The sequence below is a fragment of the Lepisma saccharinum genome, chromosome 18 (assembly GCF_977018435.1).
Source record: "Lepisma saccharinum chromosome 18, izLepSacc3.1, whole genome shotgun sequence".
Taxonomy (NCBI): Eukaryota; Metazoa; Arthropoda; class Insecta; order Zygentoma; family Lepismatidae; genus Lepisma; species Lepisma saccharinum.
This window is the reverse complement of record NC_139246.1, coordinates 15,312,942-15,339,290: the sequence shown is the minus strand read 5'-3', so window position 1 is coordinate 15,339,290 and position 26,349 is coordinate 15,312,942. Positions and strand designations below refer to the sequence as shown.

Here is a 26,349-nt window from a genome sequence, read left to right as displayed (position 1 = left end):
ACCATGCAAGGTGGTGTAATTTTACACACAATTATATTTGCATATAGGAATGTTGTACCCTAATATATACTTCTCCAGTAAAAGTATATACATCTGGGCATATTAAATTCATTCTAACTAGACCATTAATTTTTTTAATGTAAACATTGTTTATTATACATATAGAATGTGTGTGTGTGTGTCCTATTTTAATTTTGTACAATATATATATATTTCCAGAAAACCCTGTGTTTGATAGACAAAACTTTTTTCGAAGATTTGCAAGTAAGTCAAAATTTTGAATAATATTTTCAATCACATTTTCCCACGTTCTGTATCCATTTTTGAAAAATTATGTGTTTTCTTAATACTTTTAGAAGTAAATGATAGCTTACAGTAAATAAGCAAGTAAATATACCAAGGCAAAAGTGCTAAGCTGATACATAAGAACGTAATAAGTGTTTACACTTACAGGAACAATTAAATATCGCTGATGCCAGAAAAAATAATTGAGATGGGGGAGGTTTTGTATTTTGTTATTTTACATTGCCTTTCTGTCTCTGTCAAGTAATTATGACAATGAGGATGAACGATGAAATAAAATTGATGAAAGGACACCCATGACCATGCTGTGACTTGAACCTAGGGCCATCAATGGTAAAATTATAAGTCCCCAGAGCATTGTGGCTAATGTTGTTTCCCTGTAATCAAGGAGAACACAAAGGCTTGAAAAAGTTACTCATTAACACTATTTGTTTGCCAGTTTTGATTAATCTACCTGAGGTTAAAGCAGGCCGAAATCTCATTTTTGGATTTAATATAACCATAAATACTATACAAAAATTTGACGGGGCTAAAAAAAATATATTTATCTAGCTTTGTTTGCTATAAGCAGTCACATAGATGAGCTGGTCATCACTGCTAAGGAGCTTTTGAACCGAAGGAACAAGTGACACATGACAGATGACAAGTGACATGCATTGCTTGGAAGCGAACCCTCCCTAATCATTGCAACCTTTTGAACCTAAGAGACACAACAAGCTGCAGGTGTTGCTTGATGTTTGCAAGTCATTCAGACTGGGTTCCTTTTACAATGACATGTATCATGTCACCTCGGTCTGTTGTTCATGCATGCATGGTGAATACTTGCTCATAGACTGAAGAGGCCTGTGTCATCTGTTGCTTGGCACTTCAGTGTGAACCCTCACTGTCATTTGTCACTTGTCACTTCGGTCTGAAATCTCTCTCAATGTCTTTCCATGATTGGAAAGTGGGAAAAGAACTGTTTGAAGGAGAAGTGTTTGATTCGAATTGGAAAAGTAACCAAATCTCACTGTTATTACTTAATGTCCATCTTGCACAAAACACAGTGTCTTATTCAGGTTTCTAAAATGTTACAATGTCATACTTATTTGCACAGTATGAGGGAAGTTGAAATAGCTTCGATATTCACCTAGTTAAAAATGTCAGAGAAAGTCGAAACTGGGCAGAAAGATTATGTCTTTTCTACATAGTCACCACCCAATGTTACACATTTTTCCCACCGTTGGAAACATTTGCGAACACCATCTTTGTAAAACACTGGAGATTGGGTGTTTAGCTACGCCTGTGCCACGGATATGACGTCATTGTCTTCTTGAAAATGCTTGCCCAGCAAAAACTTCTTCATACTAGGGAAGAGGAAACAATCCGAAGGTGCAATATCCAGGGAATATGGAGGATAAGGCAAAATATCATAGCCACACTCATGTGCTTTGACGAGAACACGATGAGATTCATGGACAGGTGCATTGTCATGCAGGATAAGCACACCTTTAGACAGCATTCCTCGCCTGCAAATTTCAATTTTCTCATGCAATTTGGCCAGAACGTCTGTGCAATAGTACCCAGTAATTGTGTGGCCTTTCAGAAGGTAATCCGTGAGGATAACACTATGTTCATCCCAAAAAGACATATAACATCACCTTCTTGGCAGACACTTTGACCTTTGCCTTTTTAGGAGGGAGGAATCACAATACTTCCACTGTTTTGAACTGTCTTTGCTTTCAGCAACAACACTATAGGATGGACACTCTTCACCATGTAAAGCAAATATTTCCTCATGGATTTGTTTTTTGAGCTTTGCCTTGCAGAAAGAGGAATGGGATCATGGCTCTGTATTCCAATTTGTGCATTGTCGCACCTTCATTCATTGAAACACCTGGCACGGAAACAGTAATTATTCAACTGCAGTCATATTTGGCACATAACATACACAAGGTTGTACCTATTTAACTTACACAAGTTTGTGTTCCTACGTGAACTATTTCTATATGGATATGAAAACGTTTTGAACCCCCCTCGTATCTATGATATTTCTGTTCTTTGTGATCAACATTGCTTCACACTAGTGCTTTACCCATTTCATTACCTGCCCTTACCTTCAGAAAGACAGTCAAGCACCGTGGTTTTGAAGTGTAAAAATAAATCTTAGTGTGAGAAAAGGTAAGAAAATTACTTTCAGTGCATGGTACATACCACATTCTCACAAATCAACAAAATAATTGAATACTAAAACATGTTTTCTTTACATCTCCAGGAAATGTGCAGCAAGAGAAACGACCACAGCGTCGAACACCAGGTAAGATTCTGTAGTTTGTTGGCATCGAAAGACTACTATTTATGCAAACACAATACATGGTAATACAAAACATTTCATCAAGATTTCAATGCTCCTACTCTACTGGATTATACATTGGAAAAATGATTCCTAAATGGTCACATTGGTAATCAAGTGTGTTAAGTGGTCGACTTTTGATCTCGTCACTAAAGTTCACAAGTTCAAATATTGGTGCAGGCATGGGTGATCTTTGCTGCGTCTCTTCATCAATTTTATCCGATCATCATTCATCCTCATCATTATCCAAATGTGGCAGAAAAGTGTTAAATAACACAAATCACAAGAGAAACAATACGAGAACATCGTAGGATACTACAGCCTACACCAACTAGGTGCTACAAATTTTCCAAGTTACTTAAATATTATTGAATGTACAGGAGAAAATATACAATTGTACTACTAAAAAGGTCGTAAAAGTTCCACATAATGGAAGTTTTAGGTTAAATTTAGTTAGAACAGTCCATAGTATTTGTGGTGCCCTGTACAAGTAATGTTTGAGTTTATTATAAAAATTAACTACTTTAGTTATGCAAGAGTCACTTCCAGGTACACTGGTTACAGAATAAAATGTACTGATATGTTCAAGATATAGGGACTTGTGTGTTTGAAAAATACAACAAATTTATTTTTAATTTTAGGATCCTATAGTGGACCCCGATCAAAATCTACTGCAGGCAGAAGAAACACTGGTAAGTTTCATTACCATAAATTACTGTGCATAACACTAAATTACATAAATAACTGAAGATGGCAAAAGTTACAACAACCAAGATAAGTATTCTATGCCAGTGAAATTATTGTTATTCAATAAAGTCTGATGCTTTGTTCACAGATTGGCCTTATCTTTAAAAAAAAATCAGTTAGAAAAAATGATGCAATTTTTCTCAAATATGCAGACATTGTGTACATATTGAGATGCAGGTATGAATTCTTTATCACTATATGAGAATCAAATTAAATTGAAATCTGTTCCAAATCACATCATAAATATAATTTTGTATTTGTGTTAGGAAATACACATCAAGGAAAGCAAAACAACACAGCAGGTAAGTTTTATGGTTGTGTGTTGGTTGCAGCATAATATTCATAGCTAAAATATTAAGTTTTTATTTAACTATTTTCATTTAATACTGGAAACTAATGCTTCATCTTTAGTCAAATCAATATTACATGTAGTATTTGAAAATTCTGTTGGAGTGGTAATGTGTTTAAGTTATTTTACCAATGTCACTGAAAAGTGAGGTAATAAAATGGTGGAAACATGTTACAGTGGATAAATGAGAGCTCAATGTTCTTATAAGAAAGGCAATAAATTGCAATTTATTAACAATTCTTCACATCCTAATTAGGAAATATGCATCAAGCAGAGAGAAAAAATAAAGATGGTAAGTTCCATTGTTTTCTTTTTTACTATGGCATATATGCTTATCGAATTTTGTAAGTTTCTAGTTTAACAAAACAATAATTATACATTTTGTCAAAAGTGTAAATAGGACAGAGCAGAGCTTTTTAATAAATTCGCACAAGTTGTAAGTTATGATTTAACAAGTCTATACTTATACTATCCATCTGATTTTGGTATAATTTTATCATACGAGTGATACAGAATTTTTATTACATATTTTCTCTTTCTTTTTTAAATAAATTTACTTTAGCATTAAATAATATTATGGAACAAGTATTTAACTGGAAAAGAGTCATGTTTCATTTTTTAAACTTGTTACTAGAAATTCTGTATAGTTTCAAAATTTTAAGTGTTAGTGTTAACATCTACATGAGGAGACATTAATTACTCTCCTTCAGAACATTCTAACTCTAGTTCACAGTCTACTCAAAATAATACCAAAGGTAATCAAAATGTTAATTTTTAATAAAGAATTTAAAAATTACAGATATAAATATGCACATGAAATATTATTACAATATTTTGTAAATGTGTTGGCTTGAAACCAAGGGGTATTCAATACATCTGTGGCATATTCTAAAAATTCAGCAACAATTCTTATTTATTGTGTGTGTGTGTATATATATATATATATATATATATATATATATGTTCAATATATAAGTTTCCGTATGCTGTAAAAAAAATATTTTTAAGATACCTTAGAAAACTATACATACATGTGTAGGAGGATCCTTCCTCACTTCTCCACATAATCCCCATAGAGATTCAGGCATTTGTCCCACCGTTGCACCAATTTGTCCATACCCTTTGCAAGAAAATCAGGGCTCTGGCTAATGAGCACTATTCTCACATTATGCTTCACTTCTTCATCTGTTTCGAAACGGTAACCTTGCAATTCAGACTTTAACACTGGAAAAAGATGGAAATCACTCTGTGCTAAATTGGGGCGTTATGGAGGGTGGGGCAACCGTTCCCACCCCAATTCCTCAATTTTGTGTTGTGTTTGCACTGCTGAGTGGGGGCGAGCGTTATCGTCAAGAAGAATGACACCAGCTGACAGGAGACCTGGTCGCTTATGTCGAATTGCATTTTTCAGTTTATCCAGACAATAACGGTCAGCGTTAATTGTTCTTCCTCATTCCAAAAAGTCCATAAGCAGAACGCCCTTAGAATCCATGCTCCTGAACTCCTTATGACGCGAGCTCACGTTTTGCGAACAAGCATTTACTTTTTTCACCCTTGAGTGCATGCACCTTCACGTCTGATAACGAATCGATTGTTGTTCCTTGTAGACGAAGGATGGCGCTTGTGAAACATGTGCTTCTTTTTAATGGCATTTCTTTATGCATTATTTTATAGCACAGGGAAACTTATATATTGAACGTCCCTACTATATATATACAGGGTGTTGCAAAACTCTTTCAACAATGCTTGGGTGCTGGTAGATATCATAAAAACAAGTAACTTTTCCCTATAAAGTTTACCTCGAAAGCGCTTAGTTTCTGCGCTATAAGCGGTTAAAATCTATCCTGTACGTATGCAACCCAACACAGCATACACTTGCTCTGACATAACTACCAGGGGTGCGTGGCAGGGTTGCCACTAGCTTTCCTTGTTAAGAGAGGCGACTTGGAAACAACAACTTGGGAGTCTTGCCTGAGCAAAATCCAAAACATTATTGGTACTTACGATGTTGTAAAAAGCATTGACAGTATTTATAAACTGACCAAGACAAATAATGGACAGACTGAAATACAAGATTACTCATTCAAAAATATCTCCGTAATGGATTGATTGATTTGGTTTTTTTTTTTATTTACTTTTCTGCCACCTTTGGTTAATCGCGAAGATGAGGATGATATGATGAAAAAACAAATGACACCAATGTCTAGACCAGGATTTAAGCCCGAGATACCTGGCACCGTAGCGAGCTGTGCTAACCACATCACCACAGAGTGTTTCGTGTATCATGCAATATCAACAATTGCAAGGGACACATGAGATAGGGAAAATCCACAAACGAACAAATGTAAACATGATGTGTTTGCTGCCTAGTTTCGAACACGAAGACTGTAATGTTATTACTAGAGCTAGGAATTTTAGGTGCTGCACCTTAAATTTTTTTGTGTGAAAATGGGTAAAAAAGTGACTCATCCCCAAAATAAGCACCTATTGAACTTTACTCATGGTGTTTCGGTTGCACCTTTTTGCACCTATTTCACAATCTCTAAACCTTTTCCACCTTTTTCACAATCTCAGAACCTTTTGCACCTTTTCGCCCTTTTTGCATCTTTATCATTTCTTTTTTTTTAACACAACTTGTGCGCTGTTCAACACCACCCACATTCGAGGCACGGCTTCTTGGCATGCGATTCTTGTTTACCGCACAACAATGAATTGGCTTTCTTCAGTTCTTGGACGTTAATGTAGTAAGCGCGCGGACTTTAAACAGTGCCAACAATGACGCGTTACAATTGCTAGAAGTTGTGCTCTTTTTGTCCTATGCTGTATTGTTTACGAACTGTTGTAGGAAAGCTGTTTTGTTTTCATTTCCTTCTCCCGTATCAGCGAGCAAGGTAACTGCAGTCTGTGATCGAATGATCGATGCATCGGATTTGCTTGTTCACCATGCCAAAACATACAGTAAATTTTGGGAAACTGCAGGACATTGTTAAACAGTTTAGCGGTGATGGCATTCAGAGTGATGGATCTGTTCTGAGGTGTGATGTGTGTGATATTTCTATTGCTGTTGATGACAAACACCAACGCACTCGGGTTGTGCAGCATCTACAAAGTAGGAAGCATGTCAGGAATAAAGAACTACGAGATGGTAAAGAATGGGAAGTGACCAATTCATTGGAGAGGCGTTTGCATCTTCGAGTTCCAGAAATGAAAATGAATTTTTCAGTGAGACAGCAAGGACATTTATAGTGTGTGGAATATGGTACCTCTTTCGAAACTTAACAACCCTGTCATGAAATCATATTTGCAAAAATATACTGGGAAGTCAGTTCCAGATGAGACCACCTTAAGGAAATCTTACCTTCAGCCTCTTTATAAAGCTAAAATCTTGCAGATCACGCAAGTAGTAGCGGACCATCCAGTCTATTTCATACTAGATGAAACCACAGATAGGCAAAACAGGTGCATTTTGAACATTTTAGTAGCACCTCTCAATGGACATCAAGTGAAACCCATGCTTTTAAAAACTTATTTTCTCGGCAAAACAGATAATGCAAAGTTTTAATGATGTATGTTTTGTATTGTGGCCGGAGGGCATAAAATATGATAGAGTGTGGTTAGTTCTTACAGACCACGGATCTTACATGTTAGCTGCATTTTCTAATCTGAAGAATATGTATCCTAACTTAAAACATGTGACCTGCATTGTTCATGCTTTGCGTCGAGTTTGTGAAGCTCTTAAAGATGAATATACATATGTGAACGAATTTGTTTCTAGCATTAAGAAAATACTGAAAAAGGCTCCTTCTAGAATACAGAAGTACGTAGAAATTACGAAACTTCCACTACCACCCTCTCCCATCCTCACTAGATGGAGTACATGGTTAAAAGCTGCAGTGTTTATTTGCAATAATTTTCATACAATATCGAAATTTTTAGATGCTTTGCCTAGTGATTCCTCAGCTGTAGAGAAAGCCAAAAAACTTGCACTTAAACAGGAATTGCAAGATGAACTCTATATTGTACACGGCTTCTCCTTCCTTACTACTGCAATCACAAAACTGGAGGAGCAGTGTCCTGAAAAGGAAGCACAGTGGGCTGTTTTGATGGATGTGCAACGAGAGCTGCAAGGGGTCGGGAAAGAGAAGGTAGAACACAGTTTAGCCAAAAACCCTAATGTTCAAGAAGTCGCAACCAACAAGGATGTGGATTACCGGTCGACAACAAAATACACACCACTTGTGTCTGTTGACGTTGAACGTTCTTTTTCAACTTACAAGTATCTGCTTAGTGACCGCAGATGTAGCCTCACTCAGAAGAACATAGAAATTTTGAATGTAATCTATTTTAACAGTTTTCTAGATGACTAATTCTAAGCAAATAAGAAGAAGTATGTTTTCCTTTATGTCGCTTTCTAATGTATCAGAGAATTTTCTTTGCTCAGTTATATTAAACGATTTAAAACCATAGAATACTCTGTGTGTTTATACAGACAAGTTGAATCATATATGTATGCACTGCTCACAATAAATTTTACATCTGAAAATCAGCACCTATTTTAGCACCTTTTTTGTACAAAAATTGGCATCTTTTTTGCACCTTTATTGGCAAATTTTTGCACCTAAAATTCCTAGCTCTAGTTATAACAATTTATTTGAAAATTATTCCTATCTGTGCTAGCGTTATTGCTAATTGTTTTTGTCTCATAAGGAAATAATTGCAAGGCTCTTTTAATTTAATGATTGATTGATTCATTGATTGATTGATTCATTGATTGATTGATTTGCTTTATTTTACTTCGCTTTTTGTGCCACTTTTGGCAAATTTGCACAGATGGGAATAAGTGATGATATGATGAAATTGATGAATGGACGCTCACAAACATCCATACCCAAGCCGGGATTTGAATCCAAGATCCCTGGCATCTTATCGCGATGTTCTAACCACTCCACCACAGACCATGACTTTCAATTTAATGAAAAACGTCGTTTAGACATGAACAAAATTCACACATTAAAACTAGTGCTTATTGAAATCCAAAACCAAGAAATGCATACTTATATCAAGCGCTGAACTGTAAAGGGCCTCATATTGCACATTAGCGAATTATTTACATTTGTTCGTTCGTGGATTTCCCCTATCTCATGTGTTCCTTGCAATTGTTGATATTGCATGATACGTGATACAATCCGTGGTGATGTGGTTAGCACAGCTTGCTACGGCACCAGGTGTCTCGGGTTTAAATCCTGGTCTAGACAATGGTGTCATTTGTTATTTCATCATATCATCCTCATCTTTGCAATTAACCAAAGGTGGCAGAAAAGCGAATTAAAATAAACCAAATCAATCAATCCATTACGGAGATAATTTAGAATGAGTAATCTTGTATTTCAGTCTGTCCATTATTTGTCTTGGTCAGTTTATAAATACTGTTAATGCTTCTTATAAGATCTTAAGTATCAATAATGTTTTGGATTTTGCTCAGGCAAGACTCCCAAGTTGTTGTTTTCAACCCTGCCACGTGCCCCTGGTAGTTATATCAGAGCAAGCATTAGCTGTGTTGGGTTGCATACGTAAAGGATAGATTTTAAGCACTTATAGTGCAGAAACTAAGCGCTTTCGAGGTAAACTTTATGGGGAAAAGTTACTTGTTTTTATGATATCTACCTGCACCCAAGCATTGTTGAAAGAGTTTTGCAACACCCTGTGTGTGTGTGTGTGTGTGTGTGTATATATATATATATATATATATACACACACACACACACACACACACAGAGGTGTGGCATGCATGTAACCGGTGTTACCACAGGTAACAGCAAAATATAAGGAAATTATTATTTTGTCTCAATAAAATAACAACATTGTTAAATAAGTTAACCGACAGCATTGCAGTTGAGTGTATATTGCAGAGGACATTTTTTCTGCAGCTGACAAAAGCGAAGAGACAGGCCACTCCCCTACCCTCAAGAGGCAACAAGAGGAAAGGGCGCCCACCAATGCAAGGGAACAGCGGGGAAAGACTTGGAATCATGTGTGCTAGGGGGTTATTCATATGCCTGTTTAGGGGCCCTGTTGCCGCTGCAGCCTACCGGATCAGCAAGTGTTGTCACATTGGATTTCCATAAAAGAGCTAAATCCCACCTAAAACGGGGATACTATTTCTCTCAAGCAACAAGAGCTAGACTGCAAAGCCAAAGCTGGATTTAACTACAACTGAGACCGTTTAGTAATAGACGAAAAGATAAGTACTTGATGCGATTCGTGATTTGGACAAACCTTACTCCAAAAAACTAAGTTGGCAACAGTAGTACGTACATCTGGACTTCCCTTCCACTGCTGGAGGAGGGGAATTCTGTCGTCTGCTCAACGCAGAAACGTCAAACTGACCCGAATGTGTTGTTCTTCTTCCCCTTTCACATCTTTGCAAAGAAACAGAAATGGTTGACAAGGCTCGACTACTATTCACTGGATTTTCACGGTAACTCTCTCATGAGTGGTAGTTCTTTCTAGGAGTGATTGTGGCTAAATAAATCACTGAGCAGATTGCAAAAAAATAAGAGAACAAAAATCCAGATCAAAGACATGGTTTTTTTTGGGGGGGTGGTAGGGTGGAGATGATAACGTCTGATGGCCGGTAATACTTTTGAAAAAATCACGCCACACCACTGTATATATATATTATACACCCCATCTAGATTAATTAGATATAATACAAATAAAACACCAATACAGACATGCAAGTAAAAAAACAGAAGTTTGACAACTTGATATTTTCCAGCAATTTTACACAATGGTTCAGATCCCACTTTAAACTGTAGGTCCAGTCCTGATTAGCAAATTCAAGTTCATATGTAAGTTAAAAAATATTGACTAAAATGCTAGAATTTGACATTGTTTTTGTATATAACCTACAAAAATTTCAACAAACTTATTATCTACCTCACTTAGTGTGATAAATATTTTATGCAGGAAAGAGGCGGGCCAGTTGAATCTGTAGTAAAATATCAAATGTAATTGAGTTTCAATAATTTCTTTGTTCCAGAGCCATGGTAAAAGTAATAATAATAATAATACTGTAATAAACTTGCAATGTCTAAGAGTGTAAAATCTGGGAAAGTTTAATAATATGTTGCTTTATTGGGACCAGGAAGGTAAAACATAAGTAAAATAAGCAAAATGTAAAATCAGTATCGGAAAGAAAACATGTTGCAAAAAGTTGATCAATAAAAACAATGAAAAATTCACTCTCCAGACATGAATAACATTGTTGTTTATGTATTTTCAATACTTGAGTACCCGTATTACTGGCAAGTTTTAAATTTTTTTATATACTTTCAGTATGCTCTCAGTCTAGTACTTAATCAAACCAAAATAAAACCCAAAGTGATCAATATATATATTCAGATCCTGCAGATTGTAGTTGTCAAAATTATCTAATAAATGACGAACTTGTTTAAAACATTAACAAATTGTTTTAAGCAGCATTTGTCTAGGTATTCCATTCAGTGCCTGAAGTGGAAAATGTTAGCTGGAGGGATGTTTGGTCAACCTAGGTGTTAGCTGTGGGCCTTTAACATAGAAACAAAGACAACTGGGGGATGCTTTGTGAAAATATTTATAGCTGGGGATTAGTATCCACCCACATTCCCCTTTACTTCGAGCACTGATTTCACTGATAAAAGTTTTCTCCTTTCATTAATAGCACTGAATTTAAATTTACATACATGTTTGCTAATTTAAAAGTAAAGTAAAAAAAAGTAAAAAAAAGTGTTCTCCTGTGCTTTGCACCATGCCATGAAGGCATATAAGGGTGTAGGGTTAGGGCCCCACACTTTCTCGGCCGAGCTGGTGGTGATGTGATCAGCACCATGCCCCTGGCTGCCTTTACCTCCAGAGTTTCCTTCAGGTACCCACTTTATATGATGCGGGATGGGTGCCTGAGCCACTTGAACAGGTTGAAAAAGTCCCAGTTCTCCCCCCCCCCCCCCCCGGGATCGAACATGGGTCTCTCGCATGGTAGTCAGACTCCCTAACGACTGAGCTACCACGGCTTTCATGTTTGCTAATTTACAATTTAAAATATTTATGTGAAGCTTTTGTATACAGAAACTGTTCCTTCTGTTCTGTAACATTCTTATATTCTCATTTCATTTCTACAAATCTGAATTTTTTTCAAAAAGATTTTGTTATCTCCATGAAAATGATTTGCTAGGTTCATATTGCAGAATAAGTGCAACTAGAGAGAATATTCTGATGTTAATTCTGATTATTTTCTTGAACCTCCAATTATAATGACCAAACTTCATGTTCTTGTCTCATGGTTTCATATGATAATAATGGATGATATTCAGTGAACAACTTCCCCAACAATTCATTGCACCATATTTCAGACAAACAGTTCAGATTCTGTGTTGAAAACATGCTGGGTAAGAGTTGTGCACGTGGTCTTGCCATAGAGATTCAAGGTGTATGTTTACCATTTGTACCAGAGGCATGGCATGCATGCAACCAGTGTTACCACAGGTAACAGGAAAATGTGAAGAATTTAAAAGTTGTTTTGAATAAAATAACAACATTGTTAAATACATTAACCAAGAGCGTTGCCGTTGAGTAGATATTGCAGAGGACATTTTTTCTGCAGCAGACAGAAGCAAAGGAGGAGGCAGTTTCCGCTACCCTGAAGAGGTAACAAGGAGGAGAGGACGCCAATGCAATGGAAGACTTTGGGACAGTGTGCTACGGGGCTATTCATATGCCTGTTCAGGGGCCCAGTTACTGGTCAGGCCTGCCAGTATATGCCAGTGTTGTCAAATCGGATGGACAGAAAAGAGCTAAATTCTGCCTAAAATGGGGATACTATTCCTCTGAAGCAACTAGAGCTAGACTGCAAAGCCAAGGCTTGCTTGAACTATAAGAGAGACCGGTTAGGTACTAGACAAAAATATAGTTCATTTGTGCAATTCGTGATTTGGACAAATCTTGCTCCAAAATACTAAGTTGGCAACAGTAGTTTGTACAGCTGGAGTTCTCTTCCACAATTTGACTGGCTGGAGGAGTGGAATTCTGTTGTCTGCTCAATGCACAAATGTCACAGTGGCCTGAGAAATGTGTTGTTCTTCGTCTCCCCCTTTGCACCTCATTTGCAAAGAAATAAATGAAGAATTGATAAGGCTCGACCACTATTTATTGGGTTTTTGTAGTAATTATCTCTTAAGTAGTAGTTCTTGCTAGGAGTGTGTATAGCTAAATCAACTGCAAAAAAAGAATGAAATGAACAAAAATCTAGATCGAAGGTATGTTTTTTTTGGGGGGAGGGGTATAGATGATAACGTCCAGCAGAATAATTGATTACTGATGGTCGGTAACATCTTTGAAAAAGTCATGCCACGTCACTGGTTTGTATGTACCAGTTTGTGTGAGGAATGTGTACATTTTATCTTTTCTGAAGTCCTACAGAAACTGTGTAAAGTGGTGAAATGGAAATTTTCTCGGTGTAAGAAAGCTTCTCACATGCTCTCCTTAACACACACAAATCTGTTTGCCTGATTTCTACCCAGACTACACTGTGTGATGATATCAAGTTGAATATCATCCATTTAATGTAAGTGAACAAAGAATAAAAATACTGGTATTTTACACATTGTCAGGTATGTGATATGTAAAGCAGTGGACAAAAGTAGTGTATGAATTAGATACAAATATTTTTAATGCAAACCACAATTGAATCAACTCTTTGACAGCTACAAATTCTGCACGGAAAGACGACCAGAGAAGGAGATCAGGTAAGTAATGAAGATACAAATACATTAATCATTAGTGTATACAAAATCCAGTTCTTAAGGAAGGGGTGTGGTAAAATCATTTCACAAGAACATACAAGAAGAGCAAATAAAGAAACAATTAAAATAAATAATGTGTGCCTGATGATAGCACAACTAAGTTACCCAATCCATTCCATCATATATGTACAAAGAGTTACTCTTATATATATGTTTTAACTCAGCATAATATAACTTTTCTGTTCTATAAATATGAATATATAAGCAGAAAGAAATACACTTTTTTTGTGGTTAACTTTTTCAGACATTTATTTCAAATCTACAAGTGTAGAAAATGCAGTGCTAACAATGAAAAAATATAACAATTCAATTGAAAGCACCTAATTTAAATAATGTTCTCCTTTCATATTTTCCACTATTATTGTTAACTGCCATACTAACAATGATGTATGTGGGGAAAATCTTGAATTTCACACATATTTAATATGGAACAGGCAAACTTTCTGTAATTTTCCACTGATGAAATTATCTGAAAGCTCAGAAAGAGTTTTTGGAAAATATGTAAACTTAATGGTCAAATGCACATGAGGTACTATTATAAATTTAACACGAACATGTTTCTGCAATAACTTGAATTAATTCATTTGCAGGTACAAATTCTGCACAGTCGGGAAAACGAAGAGAACCTGCAAAGCAGCCAGGTATATATATGTGTGTGTGTGTGTGTGTGTGTGTGTGTGTGTGTGTGAGAGAGAGAGAGAGAGAGAGAGAGAGAGAAGAGAGTAAGAGAGAGAGAGAGAGAGAGAGAGAGAGAGAGAGATTTGTGTCATATTCTTTGTGAAGTAAGATCTTAGCTTCCATGGGCAGCCAACCTCTGTGGCCGAATTGTCAGCACTGTATGCTAGAAAGCCAGGAGTTCCGGGTTCAAATCTCAGTTTGGGCATGAGTCATCCTCATCCTTATGATTAGTTCTTGTAAATGAACTTCATCTCCATGAATTTATATGTTCTGAATTAATAACATTAACTGGTGTAAATAATGGTTCAAAAATGGTTCAAACTCTATTAATTTTACTCCAGTGGAACATATATTGCCATTTTAAACCTTGTTGCTCCTGCTTACTTTTAGGTAGGGAGATGTCCTACTAATAAAATTTCACAGCCCTATTGGAGTCTCAAGTCTGGCCCTGGTTTCAGTTTTTAGAGACTCGGGGAAAGAAAGAAACAAATGTTACATTATCTTATTTTTAAAATCCAATAATGTTCAAATGTATAAGAACTCCAATACTGTATAATGTAATTTAGGAAATGTTAAGAGATTATGAATGCTACAATGTTTTCTTTTATTTATTTATTTTTTACTGTAGCACTATACTGTGAATTTGAATTAAATACTCCTTTAGCACATGCTCTATTACCTATAACTGTCATACATGCCTATTATATAAACAATTTTATTATTTTACAGCAACAAATTCTACACAATCTGCAAAACAAAATGAAGAAATTGGAAGGCGACCAGGTATGACCTAAATATACCATACTTTTACAGTAGATAAAAATGTATGTGGTTATTGCTTAATGTTTATACACATAAAAATTATGTCATTATTAAGCAAATTGGATAAAACAATGGAAAGTTAAGGAAAGGAGATATGTGTTTATTTGAACATTTGATGCAACAAGTGCATGGGGGAATGATTCCAATTACCAGTTTCCAATTTGTGTTGAACCACTAATATGATGATGTAGGTCTCCTACTCAGTTTTGTGGAATTTTAAGTTTTACAAATTTCTATATATTGAGGCTGTTTGTTTTGCTTTGTAGCTAAACATTCCCCTGGAAGGAGGAACAATTCTAGATCAAATGGTGAGTGAGAAAGGGATGTGTTTTGCAAAAATGTTCAAAAACGATGCCTACTATGCCTACTGTACTACTGAGTATGTGCATCATACAGATGAGCTCAGAAAAAGATACACAAACGTGAACACAAAAAAAACAACTTTAATTCAAAATGTATGTAGACTTAACCCTTAGTACGCCGCACGGTCTGACGAAAGTAAGCCCAGTGTCGCCGAGGCTTTGAGCGGGAAATTTGAATTCGTATACATAATGGAGAAAAATCGTAATAACTCTGGCACTATGGGACCAATCTACTTCGGATAACTTTTGTTTTGCAGGCAATACATCGGTGCATGCAAGCATGTAAAATTTGGATGCCCCAACCACGGGGGGGTTACGAGCGGGGGCTGCATCCCCCCAATTTGAATGAAAAAAAAATAAAAATATGGAGTTTGCCCCTCTTCTCCAGCTACTTTGGGGAGAAAACCGGAACTTTTGCTTTTTTTTCAAAGTTTGGACCTTCCGCAACAGAATGAAACTTGATTCATGTTCGTGGGTGCAATACAATTTGAATAATAAGGCAAAACGTAAAACTCTAGCGAATTTTAGCCAATTTTCATATTATTCATAAAATTGTTATAACTGACACTATGGGACCAATCTACTTCGGATAACTTTTGTTTTGCAGGCAGAACATCAGTGCATGCAACCATGTAAAATTTGGATGCCCCAACCGCGGGGGGCTTACGGGCGGGGGCTGCATCCCCCCAATTTCAATGAAAAAATCATAAAAATATGGAGTTTGCCCCCTCTTCTCCAGCTATTTTGGGGAGAAAACCGAAACTTTTGCTTTTTTTCAAAGAATGGACCTTCCGCAACAGAATGAAACTTGATTCATGTTCGTGGGTGCAATACAATTTGAATAATAAGGCAAAACGTAATACTCTAGCGAATTTTAGCCAATTTGCATATTATTCATAAAATTGTTATAACTGACACTATGGGACCAATCTACTTCGGATAACTTTTGTTTTGCAGGCAGAACATCAGTGCATGCAACCATGTAAAATTTGGATGCCCCAACCGCGGGGGGTTACGGGCGGGGGCTGCATCCCCCGAATTTCAATGAAAAAATCATAAAAATTTGGAGTTTGCCCCCTCTTCTCCAGCTACTTTGGGGAGAAAACCCGAACTTTTGCTTTTTTCGTTCGCACTTGCATCTTGTGTAGCTACTGTGAATCTATTTCTCCCTTTTGACTCGGCTCTTTGTGGAAATATGTCTGGAAGGAAACGTTTGTGCGTTAGGGAAATCGATGAGCTGTTATATGATACGAAGTGTTTATGGTGAGGCCTTTGTTAGTCCTAACAGAGGAGGGAGGGAGCCTTTGCAATCCTTTCTTTTGTCTATACTTCTGGATAGACGCACGCTTTAGACTCATGCTTTTGGCCTCTGGCTATCGTCAAGCTTCATTGCATTTCTAACATAGAGGCGACAGAAAGCTGACACTGCCAAACCTCATCCAATCCCCTCTCTCCTTGCCCTACCCCCCCCCCCCCCCACCCCCGCCACTACTTCAGCTCGATCAGCAGGTCTAAACACAAAGAAGAATGTGTGCCTTATCAGTACTAAATCACAGCGTTGGAAGCTTGGAGGAAAACAGCATCGTAAATACCAAGCATTTATTGTGTCTGCCAACTGAAGAGCGAACACGTGTTTGGGTGAGCCCAAACACGTGACATATTCCGAGAAAGGAGGGGGTGGGGAGATTTGGAATTTTCGAAACACGATTGCAAAACATATTCCCGAACGAACTGTCAGTGTTTCAACCTCAATATACAAATATAAGTGTGGCAAACCCTCGATAATTGTATCTAAAGCTGTTTGTAACATATGTGTTACAGCGGCTACAAGGGACATACTTTTTTTGTAACATATGTGTTACGGCGGTGAACTAAGGGTTAAAGGGATGACTATAAATCATGTTTGACATCTACAATTACTTGTGTTTGCAATGGCCACCTTTAGCATCCAGACACTTCTGATTCTGGTGAACTACTGCTCAAGCAACATTGTCGAAAGTGTTCACTAGTTTGTGTTCAACATTCAATCTCTAACTGAAGCACCACAATGTAGCTGGTTTTCCATGTATATACCACATCCCTCTGTTGCAGAGTCATGCCTCCATTATCATTGCACTTGCACACATTCCCAAATGTAAAATACCACTTCAAATGGCCTTGCACACATCAAAAGACAGCAATGCTTCTGTCATTTTGTTTAACTGGCTTGTTGCGCACATGGTGATTATAGTATTCACTTGATTAACATTGTATTTTGAAAGAACATCACACAAAAATTCAACTTTTTTTAAAAAAAGCCCTTCCATTCAAGTGTGTAAATATTTAACATGTTTGGGGCCCCTCTGTACTTAACACAATGAAATTTTTCCAAGTTCATTCTAATAGTACTAAATAGTCATTTGAGAATCAGTATGTCCTAGATAATAATTCCCATTACAACCTTATTCTAGTCTTCTAGAAAACTCTACTCTTTCTCAATCAAATAGATCACTAACTGTCTGATCAAAGCTCCTAACACTAAAAAATATTTTTGGATTACAACAAGAAATTGAACCTCTGACCACCTGTATCTAGGTGCTCATAATTCTTCAAGAAAAATTATTCTCATCCATAGAAATCTACATCATAATGTACAGATAACACTTTACCCTGCGAGATGTAAATTTCATCATGAACAGTGACAGTGTTAGACTTTCTTTCTAGTGTGAGTGGGCCAATGGATGGATGTCTTAGATGGGCCATGATTTTCAATAAAAACTATATAAAATTATTATTATTATTATTATGTAATCCAAAGTAGTGTTTATGGTCAGTTTAAATATTAGAGTAAAAAAATAATTATACAAGTTCCAATGTTGCAGTGAAAATATGTTAAATTTTAAGTTTGATTACTTTTTACAATATAAATTATATCAATTATAAAATGTATAATATTTATTATAATATTATAAAATAATTAACAATAAAATGTGTTAATAGAAAATACTATTATACTCAATGATCCAGGAGTTAGGAGAGTACGCTGAATTCAAATATTGAGAGGTTTTCCATCATTTACACTTTCATTTTATTTTCATCATGAAATTTGCCTATTACATTCGGGCAGGGTGGGCCATGGCCCATTCTGACCTCCTGTTGGCACCACGATAAAATCATGAATGACTACAATTTCTCTAAACCTAAAAATAAGTCATGAATTAAATTAAGAGTAAATGGCAATGTATGCCTTCCATCTCTATGATGTCTAAAACTAACAACAATCCTCAAGTGAACACAGTGGATGAATAAGTAATATAAAAATAAAGTTGCATCCATTTAAAAAAGGTTCTTACTGTCTGTACACAGATGATGATACTAGTTTGAAAAGACGAATCTACATGCAAAAATGATTGTAGGTAGAAAAAAAAATGTGCAAATAAAAACACTAGGTTTCAGATCAGTATTATGTTTCTATGCATTCAGTTATTTTGTTTATCATCACTTGCTTTATTGTGTTTATGATTTTTGATGGCTTTTACGACACATAACATTCCACTAAATGCATTTTGTCTACCAGCTTACTACACATGGTAATTTTCTTCAGTAGCAGATGATTTTCATGTAACCTGGTTTACGTATCTGTTGCACTTGCAGCCACCACCCTTATTGTGCTATTAGACTTGTCCACTTAATGGATGCACACTTGCTTCAATGGTCTCAACTAACACAGATGAACCGTGATCTGTCACTATCTTACTTTGAAATTTTAGATTCATTTACAGGAAAGTGTCACTCCAACAATGATAAACAGTAACTCATTAATTTTTATTAATTATTCAAGTTCATTTCATTTTGATATTGTTCATGCAAAAATGGCAGCATATATAACAATAATTTGTTTTTTCATTTCTTAATTTAAGTCAGTTTAGTTTATTATTTAATACTCAATTATCAACTTGTACATTTTTAATGTTCATAAAATATATATAAAAATATGACTTACTTGAAATATTGTAATTGAAAGTACTAAGTAATTTGAATTTTACAGATAGGCGTTCACATGGAAGAAGATCAGAATCATCCAGGATACCAAGAGGTTGACAATTTTCTTTTAAATATTACTTATAAATGAATCATTGTCATTGTGTGTGTGTGCTTGTGTGTGTATGGTATGGTATGGCATAATTAGGAATCAGCTTAATCCAAATCAAAAAGAGGCCGCGGTGGCTCAGTCGGTAACGCGTCTGACTACCATGCTCAAGGTCCCGGGTTCGATCCCCGGCCGGTTCAAATCCGGGAACTTTTCTAACGGTGAAAGCGGCCCCGGCGCCCACCCAGCGTCGAATAACATGGGTACCTGGGGGACACCCTGGGGGGTAAAGGCGGTCAGGGGCGTGATGCTGATCACATCACCCCCACTCACGACCGGATCAAGAAAGTGTGGGGCGTTACTCCTACACCCCCTATACGCCTTCATGGCGTGGTGCTATGCACAGGGGAACACTTTACCTTTTTTTTTTACCTTTACCAAATCAAAATGTAGTACATGTAGAATCAGAATCTCAGGATTTGTCACATGCTTCCGAAGTCCCCAGGATTTGTTTTCCACATGCTTCCCTTGAAACTTGCTTCCTCAAATCCCCAGGATTTGCACTGTCTTCCCAAATCCCCAGGATTTAAATGTTCTCCTCAAATCCCTAGGATTTGCACCTTCTCCTCAAATCCCCAGGATTTGCATGTTCCTCCCAAATCCCCTTGAGTGCCACATTTTCCCCAGGTCCCGAGGATTTGCTATGTGCTTCCCAAAGTTCCCAGGATTTGCTATTTGCTTCCTAGAGTCCCCAGGATTTGCCACACATCTCTCAAATCTCCAGGATTTACCATGTGCCTCTCAAATCCCAGGTTTTGCCCACTATCCTATCAAATACTATGGTTTTCCACCCACCTCTCAAATCCCATGGTTTGCTACCTGCCTTTCAAATCCAGGGATTCACCAAATGCTTCTCAAATCCCAGGATTAACTGTTTCTTGAATTCATGATCCATTACTTAATTCTAAATTGAATTCTTCAATGCCTATCAATAGAGCTCAAATCAATTCACTATAGATATGGTGACTCTTGCACTTTCAACATGACCTTCAACCACGTCTTGTGCACTCACATGTTATGGCTTTGCAAATGTCAACATGCAGTAGTGAAGGATGGTAAACAAGTGAGTATGTTCGTTTCTTTGTAAAGTTTAGAGCACAATGTTATGTATGTACGTTCTCTATACTCAAAATATTATTGTCTATTTCTTATTAGAAACTGGTTCAGAACTGTAAATCACATAAAGAAATTCAATGGGACCATATCTTGAAATGCAAAACTTCAATTATTGTTCACTTACCATAATTTTTGGGTGAAAATAACCTTTCTTTGAGTTCCCTAGTCAATGGTCAACAACAACCATGGCAAACACCAAAGTACTGTTACATCTCCAAACATTTCATTATAACAGCTATGATATAGATATTATCGTATTAAGTGCTGAATTGTAATAACTGTTTATATAATGTCTAGACCTAATCTTCCTGTAGATATCACACTCTAATTTGAAGCACTTTTCTAACCAGAAATGGAATCATCTGCGTTATTCTTTATCTCAAGGATAAAGTATGAGAAAAAAATGTTTGATTTTTAGCCTCTGGAAACGGACATTGCTAGCAACATAAAAAAAAATAATATTTTCACCCACAAAAAAGGTCGAGTCAGTGTTTTGAAACAATTTTATTAGGGGGGTTGTAATGGAGTATGCCTCTGGGACTTAATCCATGGAGAACATTTATGTCAGTGAGTAAGGGGTTGGATTGGGGCTTTATATATGTTGGATAAACATCTGTCCTTGTTGAGTGTTCAAGTGTGTGTGGAGGAGGAAAGGGAGGGGTGTGAAATCAAATTATTTTTTAAAACTTTATTATTAAAAGTCTTTGTTTTAAGTCAACTTTATGCACAGTAAGGCTAATCAGAACTCAACCTACAGTTTAAAGTGCCTCCACTGGGTATCAAAACTGGGACCCTCTGATTACAAGTCTAAGACATTACCACTATGCCATCAGGGAGGTGTTTATTAAGATCTTAGCTAAATATACACCTTTGGTTCTCCTCACGATTTTATTCATTGATTCACTTACTCTCTAAGTTCTGAAATAAAAATTTAAGAGATTTCCTTTGATGAAATCAATTACAGAAAATTAACTTCATATCTGCAGATCCATGACATCAAACATAGAATAGCAAAGAGCACAAGGGTCAACTTTAGAGAGTGCATTTCTACCCTTTCCCCCAAAATCCTCAAATTATACCTAAGTATAAAACATTGATATGTTAATCTTGCCACTCCATAATTTATTAGAATTCTGTGCTACTGGGTAAAAAATTCATTTCATTACAAAGCAATATTATAGTCAGTAAAGTAAAAACATTACCCTAAAGTATCATATTTATATATTTTCAGAGATACTACACACTGAACATAATTATGGGAGATACAAAAGATCAACCGGTAAGTTGCTTTTCAAACTTGCAATAAGAAATTAGATCATCAAATATTAATAGTAATTCTTTGTAATTATTTATTTACTACTTACCTTTTATACTATTAACACATTCGGGTCTGGCCTCATAATACAGCATTTTTACCTCTGGTCTGCGGTTTTTGGTTGTGTTTAAAAAATCATAGAAAAAATGTTTTTAATTTGTTTTTATTTACCACATATTTCTTAAATCTACAAAACTTCCTCTTTTCAATGAACAAAAATTTGTTAAATTTTCTTTTCATTTTCAGACATTTTTGAATACTTTTTTCAGCAAATGTTTTGTGAAAAAAAAAGTTCAACATTGTAACAAATGTTAATATAGAGATATTTTAAGTTCGTAATCTGGAAATTTCAATAATTAACTACATAAACTATCAATACATCTTTTGAATCTTGCATAAGAATACTTCTTATGTGCACATAACAAAAAAATAATTACAAATTACAGGTAATTAGCTTTTGTATGAAAAAGTGGCTGCAGGACAGGACCAGACGATGTATCAGTTGGTTCTGCGTCATCTGTAAAAATTAAACAAAGAAGTAAATAAACTAAATAAATAAAATAAATTTTCATTTGACATACACTATACAAAATAATAAATGGAAAAACTAAAAATACATCAGTGCATGTAGGAGAATCAAGCAAGATGAATAGACCCAAAAAAATTACCTCTTCTCACTTCATTCATAAAATACTAGAGTTTGCAACACTGTTTATATTGTAAACAATAATTATTATGAATATAACCTACCTTCCAAATATTCAAATTCATCTGCATCATCAAATTTGTTGCTAACTTCAAACTCTGAGGTGAATCCTCTATGCAGTCTGGATCTAACGACGCCATTCTAAACAATGCACAGTACATCAACCTGACAACAAACAGTCGCAGGTGTGAGATAAAAATAGCACATGAGTCACCTAGCGGTTGGAATTTCAACAGAGGGGCTTGAAAGAACACGCACATGAGACGAAGTATGAGCATAGCCAGTCGTTCAATCGGCAAAGCAATTGCATACCACAGGATGGGCTATGCCCGTCATTCGTCCACATTGACTTTTAGTGCATTGCGGGCTATGCCCGTCGTGAGACCCCAATGTGTTAAATATGAAATGTTATAAGTGAATTCTAATAATATATGTGAAATATAAGTTGAAGTTGCACTCAGGCACTGAATACAAAGGAGCTGAATCAGTTCATAATTTCTATTTTTTGGCAGGAAATGAACTGCAATTTGGAGAAAACATATCAGACCAAAATCATATTTTAGAAGCAGGTGAGTAGCAAACTTTTGCAAATAACTTAAATAAGTTATTCAACTATCTTTGCACAACTATGCATGCAAGCTGTTATACTCAAAGTGCATAAGATAATACCAGGATGAAAATTACATTCTATATTGGATTGAAACTATTATTCCCCTATTGGAAATCAAGTAAAAATACTTGATTTAAACTCGTAACCACTACTATAATCAAGATTCTCTATTCCTATTAGTGAGTTCACTTGGCAATCCAAGAGCTAATTTTTCAACACTTCAATTTCCTGTTTTTATGTAAATGTTGAAGCTTTATTATTTCCATTGAAGTGCTATAAATGACTCAATAGTGTCTTTCATGGTGTTCTATATGGAGTCATCTTCATTAATGGAACCTTGTTTTTGTTTTTGTACCTCTTTGAGAGATGAGAAACTTAAAATTCAGGAAAATGTAAAGTGTGGGAAACTTTTATGACATTTGTTCTACAGGGATCATGATGATTGATTGTATAATAATGGAAAATGTATATTTCGGGAATGCAACATTGGGATAACACCATTAAGCATTGTTTCCATGATAATCAAAAACTCAATATGCTGACCAAGGCAGAATTTATTTTATTTTAAAACATAAAACTAAACGTTAACATTTAGTTTTATGTTTTAAAATAAAATAAATTCTGCCTTGGTCAGCATATTGAGTTTTTGATTAACATTGGGATATTACTGTATTTTCCTTTTTTTGATATTTACTACAACAAATAGTCACAATATTGTCACTGCTTCCTTGTAATAATATGAAATACTGAGTATGTAAAAATCTATTTTCCAGATCCTATAAAATTTATTCCAAAAATGAACTTGCCAAATCCATATCAACTATTCCATGTAGGTGAGTAACAGGTACTTTTGTTTCTATCTATCACAAATGAAAAATCCATGATGGCATTAGGCCTCAAATGGTAATGAAATGAAATTTAGAGTCCAGCACCAAATGTGCTCAGCCACTGAGGCAATATTGCCCACCTAGGCAGGGGCTATTTGGGAATTGTATCAGGTCCTGCATCTCAGTGGGCTCCACACCAGATAAACATATAGGTTTGTGTGTGATTTATTATGAGTTTATAGAATGTTGGTGCTTCCAATTAAGCAATATACTGATTTCTCCTGACTTCATGTATTGCTTTGACATTCTTAAAAATATCTAAAATTACTGAAATCATGTTACATAAAAATCGTGTTCAAATATTTCAATCAAAAATAGTTATCATGCACTATTTGTTTAATTATAGAATGAAATCAAATGAAAATATTATTTTAAATGAAACAATGTAAATTTCCACTACAACATGAAAATTCAATGAAAAGAAAGAAAAAGAGAATTATGATGTAGAATTGGATATGATTAAAAATTGCCTCTTTGGTAGGTGAAATAATAATTAGATATTAAACACACCTGGTCTTGTAATTAAAAATTAAATATAATGAACGTCACACCAGTGGTGTATCAGAAATGAAAGAAACAATTGCTTAGAAACACTAATTAGCTTCCCATAATTTTTGGTTTTAATCTTCAACATGTTCTCCTTATTGCTCTTAGATAATAATGTTTATTAATTGTAATTACGTTTAGATTGTAATTCTAATTCTTTCTGAGAGGGAAGTGTTCACTCCCTTGCCTTCTCTCTGGCACCATGACTTATTGTTACACATGTCTCATTAGAAAGACTAATTATTTTCTTTTAGTTGGTTTTAATTGATGCATTCAAATTTATAATTATTCTGACTGTTTACAAAAGCTTGCATTTCTAAAGCATATTCTCACAATGTCAATCCTATTTATGTGATCTGAAGAAGGGATGGAAATATAATACTTCTCACCAATTGTAATGATATTTGAAATAGTAGCACTTCCATCAGTTATATACAGCAACACATGAAAACTGACAAGCATTGTTATTTTCTTTATTTGTTGTCAGTCTATAGTATATACATTCTTTCTGTAGGTAGCACCTTCAGAACTAAGAAATATGATGCCACAGCTATGAGCAATAAAGATACAGGTAAGCTTGTTTTCTCCTTCAAAATATTATATTGTATCTTATATTAGTTGTGATGTAATCTTAACAGAAATATCACTAACTGACCTCTCTCATGAAAACTTCAAACTATCTAACCAACTCAAGTAAAGAATTATTAAAATCATATTAAAAACAAGATAAATCCACAACACAGACCTTGCATTGTCGGAATTCTTAGACCGACTTCAGTCCTTCTTTGGGAATGGGAGAATAGTATGAGCCACGAAAATGTTAAAACATGTCCTAATCATATCACTGAAGAGAATAGCAGTTCCTTAACCCTTCCATGACTCATACTTATCTCACATGCCTCAAGAAGGACTGAGGTTGATCAGAAAATTTGGAAGACTAAACAAAATATGTTGTGATTTTATTTCGCATTATATTTGTTGACGACAAATGACAAAATTATGATTTTTTTTTTTTTCAGTTATAGAAGTGACAATGTTCAGGGTTTTGTACCCATACCACTCCATAAGTAGTAAAATCATGCACAAATTGAAACTGTGATGCATTTGTTATGCACCTTCATTTAAGTTTACTTCAAACAGAAAAATATAAACTGATCACTAAATTCATAACTAAATTGGACATACTATTGTCACGATGTTTGGTTGGTGATGCATTGATGGAAAATGATGATGATGTCTAATTTATTCTGCTGAAACTTGGGGTTGTACAATTCCATTATTGTTGTTCTGACAAATGTGTAGTTACTTTTATGAATAACATGCCTAAATAGGCAGAATTTCTGTTCAGAACAAACACTTGTATATTTGAGTATTATTAAAAATTAGAATTGTGTGTACATAAATTTTGATTTTTCTTTTTTGTTTTTATGGAAAGGAGGCAAATGTTAATGTGATTAATGTACAACTGTTTATCAGAACTTTATTTACTAATAAAGATGCATATGTGTATATGTGTGTGTGGATATAAGTTTTCTATTATTTCTCTGTTTGATGGTAAAGGAAAATATAACAAGGAAATAATCAGATTAATCCATAGTGTAAAATTAT

At 35.4% G+C, this 26,349-nt stretch overlaps 1 protein-coding gene across 23 annotated transcripts in view; it reads left to right on the top strand.

Annotated features, from left to right (window-relative positions):
- Positions 1-26,349, top strand: part of LOC146002409 (uncharacterized) — a 229,609-nt gene that overhangs the window by 183,780 nt on the left and 19,480 nt on the right. For 20 of the 23 annotated variants that reach the window (XM_083140191.1, XM_083140194.1, XM_083140174.1 and 17 more), the window contains 13 exons: positions 220-264; positions 2,558-2,599; positions 3,277-3,327; positions 3,988-4,023; positions 13,472-13,513; positions 14,161-14,211; positions 14,978-15,031; positions 15,337-15,378; positions 19,460-19,507; positions 21,909-21,956; positions 23,211-23,267; positions 24,082-24,141; positions 25,256-25,312. In XM_083140191.1, the coding sequence (XP_082996317.1) occupies positions 220-264; positions 2,558-2,599; positions 3,277-3,327; positions 3,988-4,023; positions 13,472-13,513; positions 14,161-14,211; positions 14,978-15,031; positions 15,337-15,378; positions 19,460-19,507; positions 21,909-21,956; positions 23,211-23,267; positions 24,082-24,141; positions 25,256-25,312 (633 nt within the window). The remainder of the gene's footprint in view (positions 1-219; positions 265-2,557; positions 2,600-3,276; positions 3,328-3,987; positions 4,024-13,471; positions 13,514-14,160; positions 14,212-14,977; positions 15,032-15,336; positions 15,379-19,459; positions 19,508-21,908; positions 21,957-23,210; positions 23,268-24,081; positions 24,142-25,255; positions 25,313-26,349) is intronic. The other 3 variants (XM_083140180.1, XM_083140182.1, XM_083140181.1) reach the window with 3 other exon arrangements.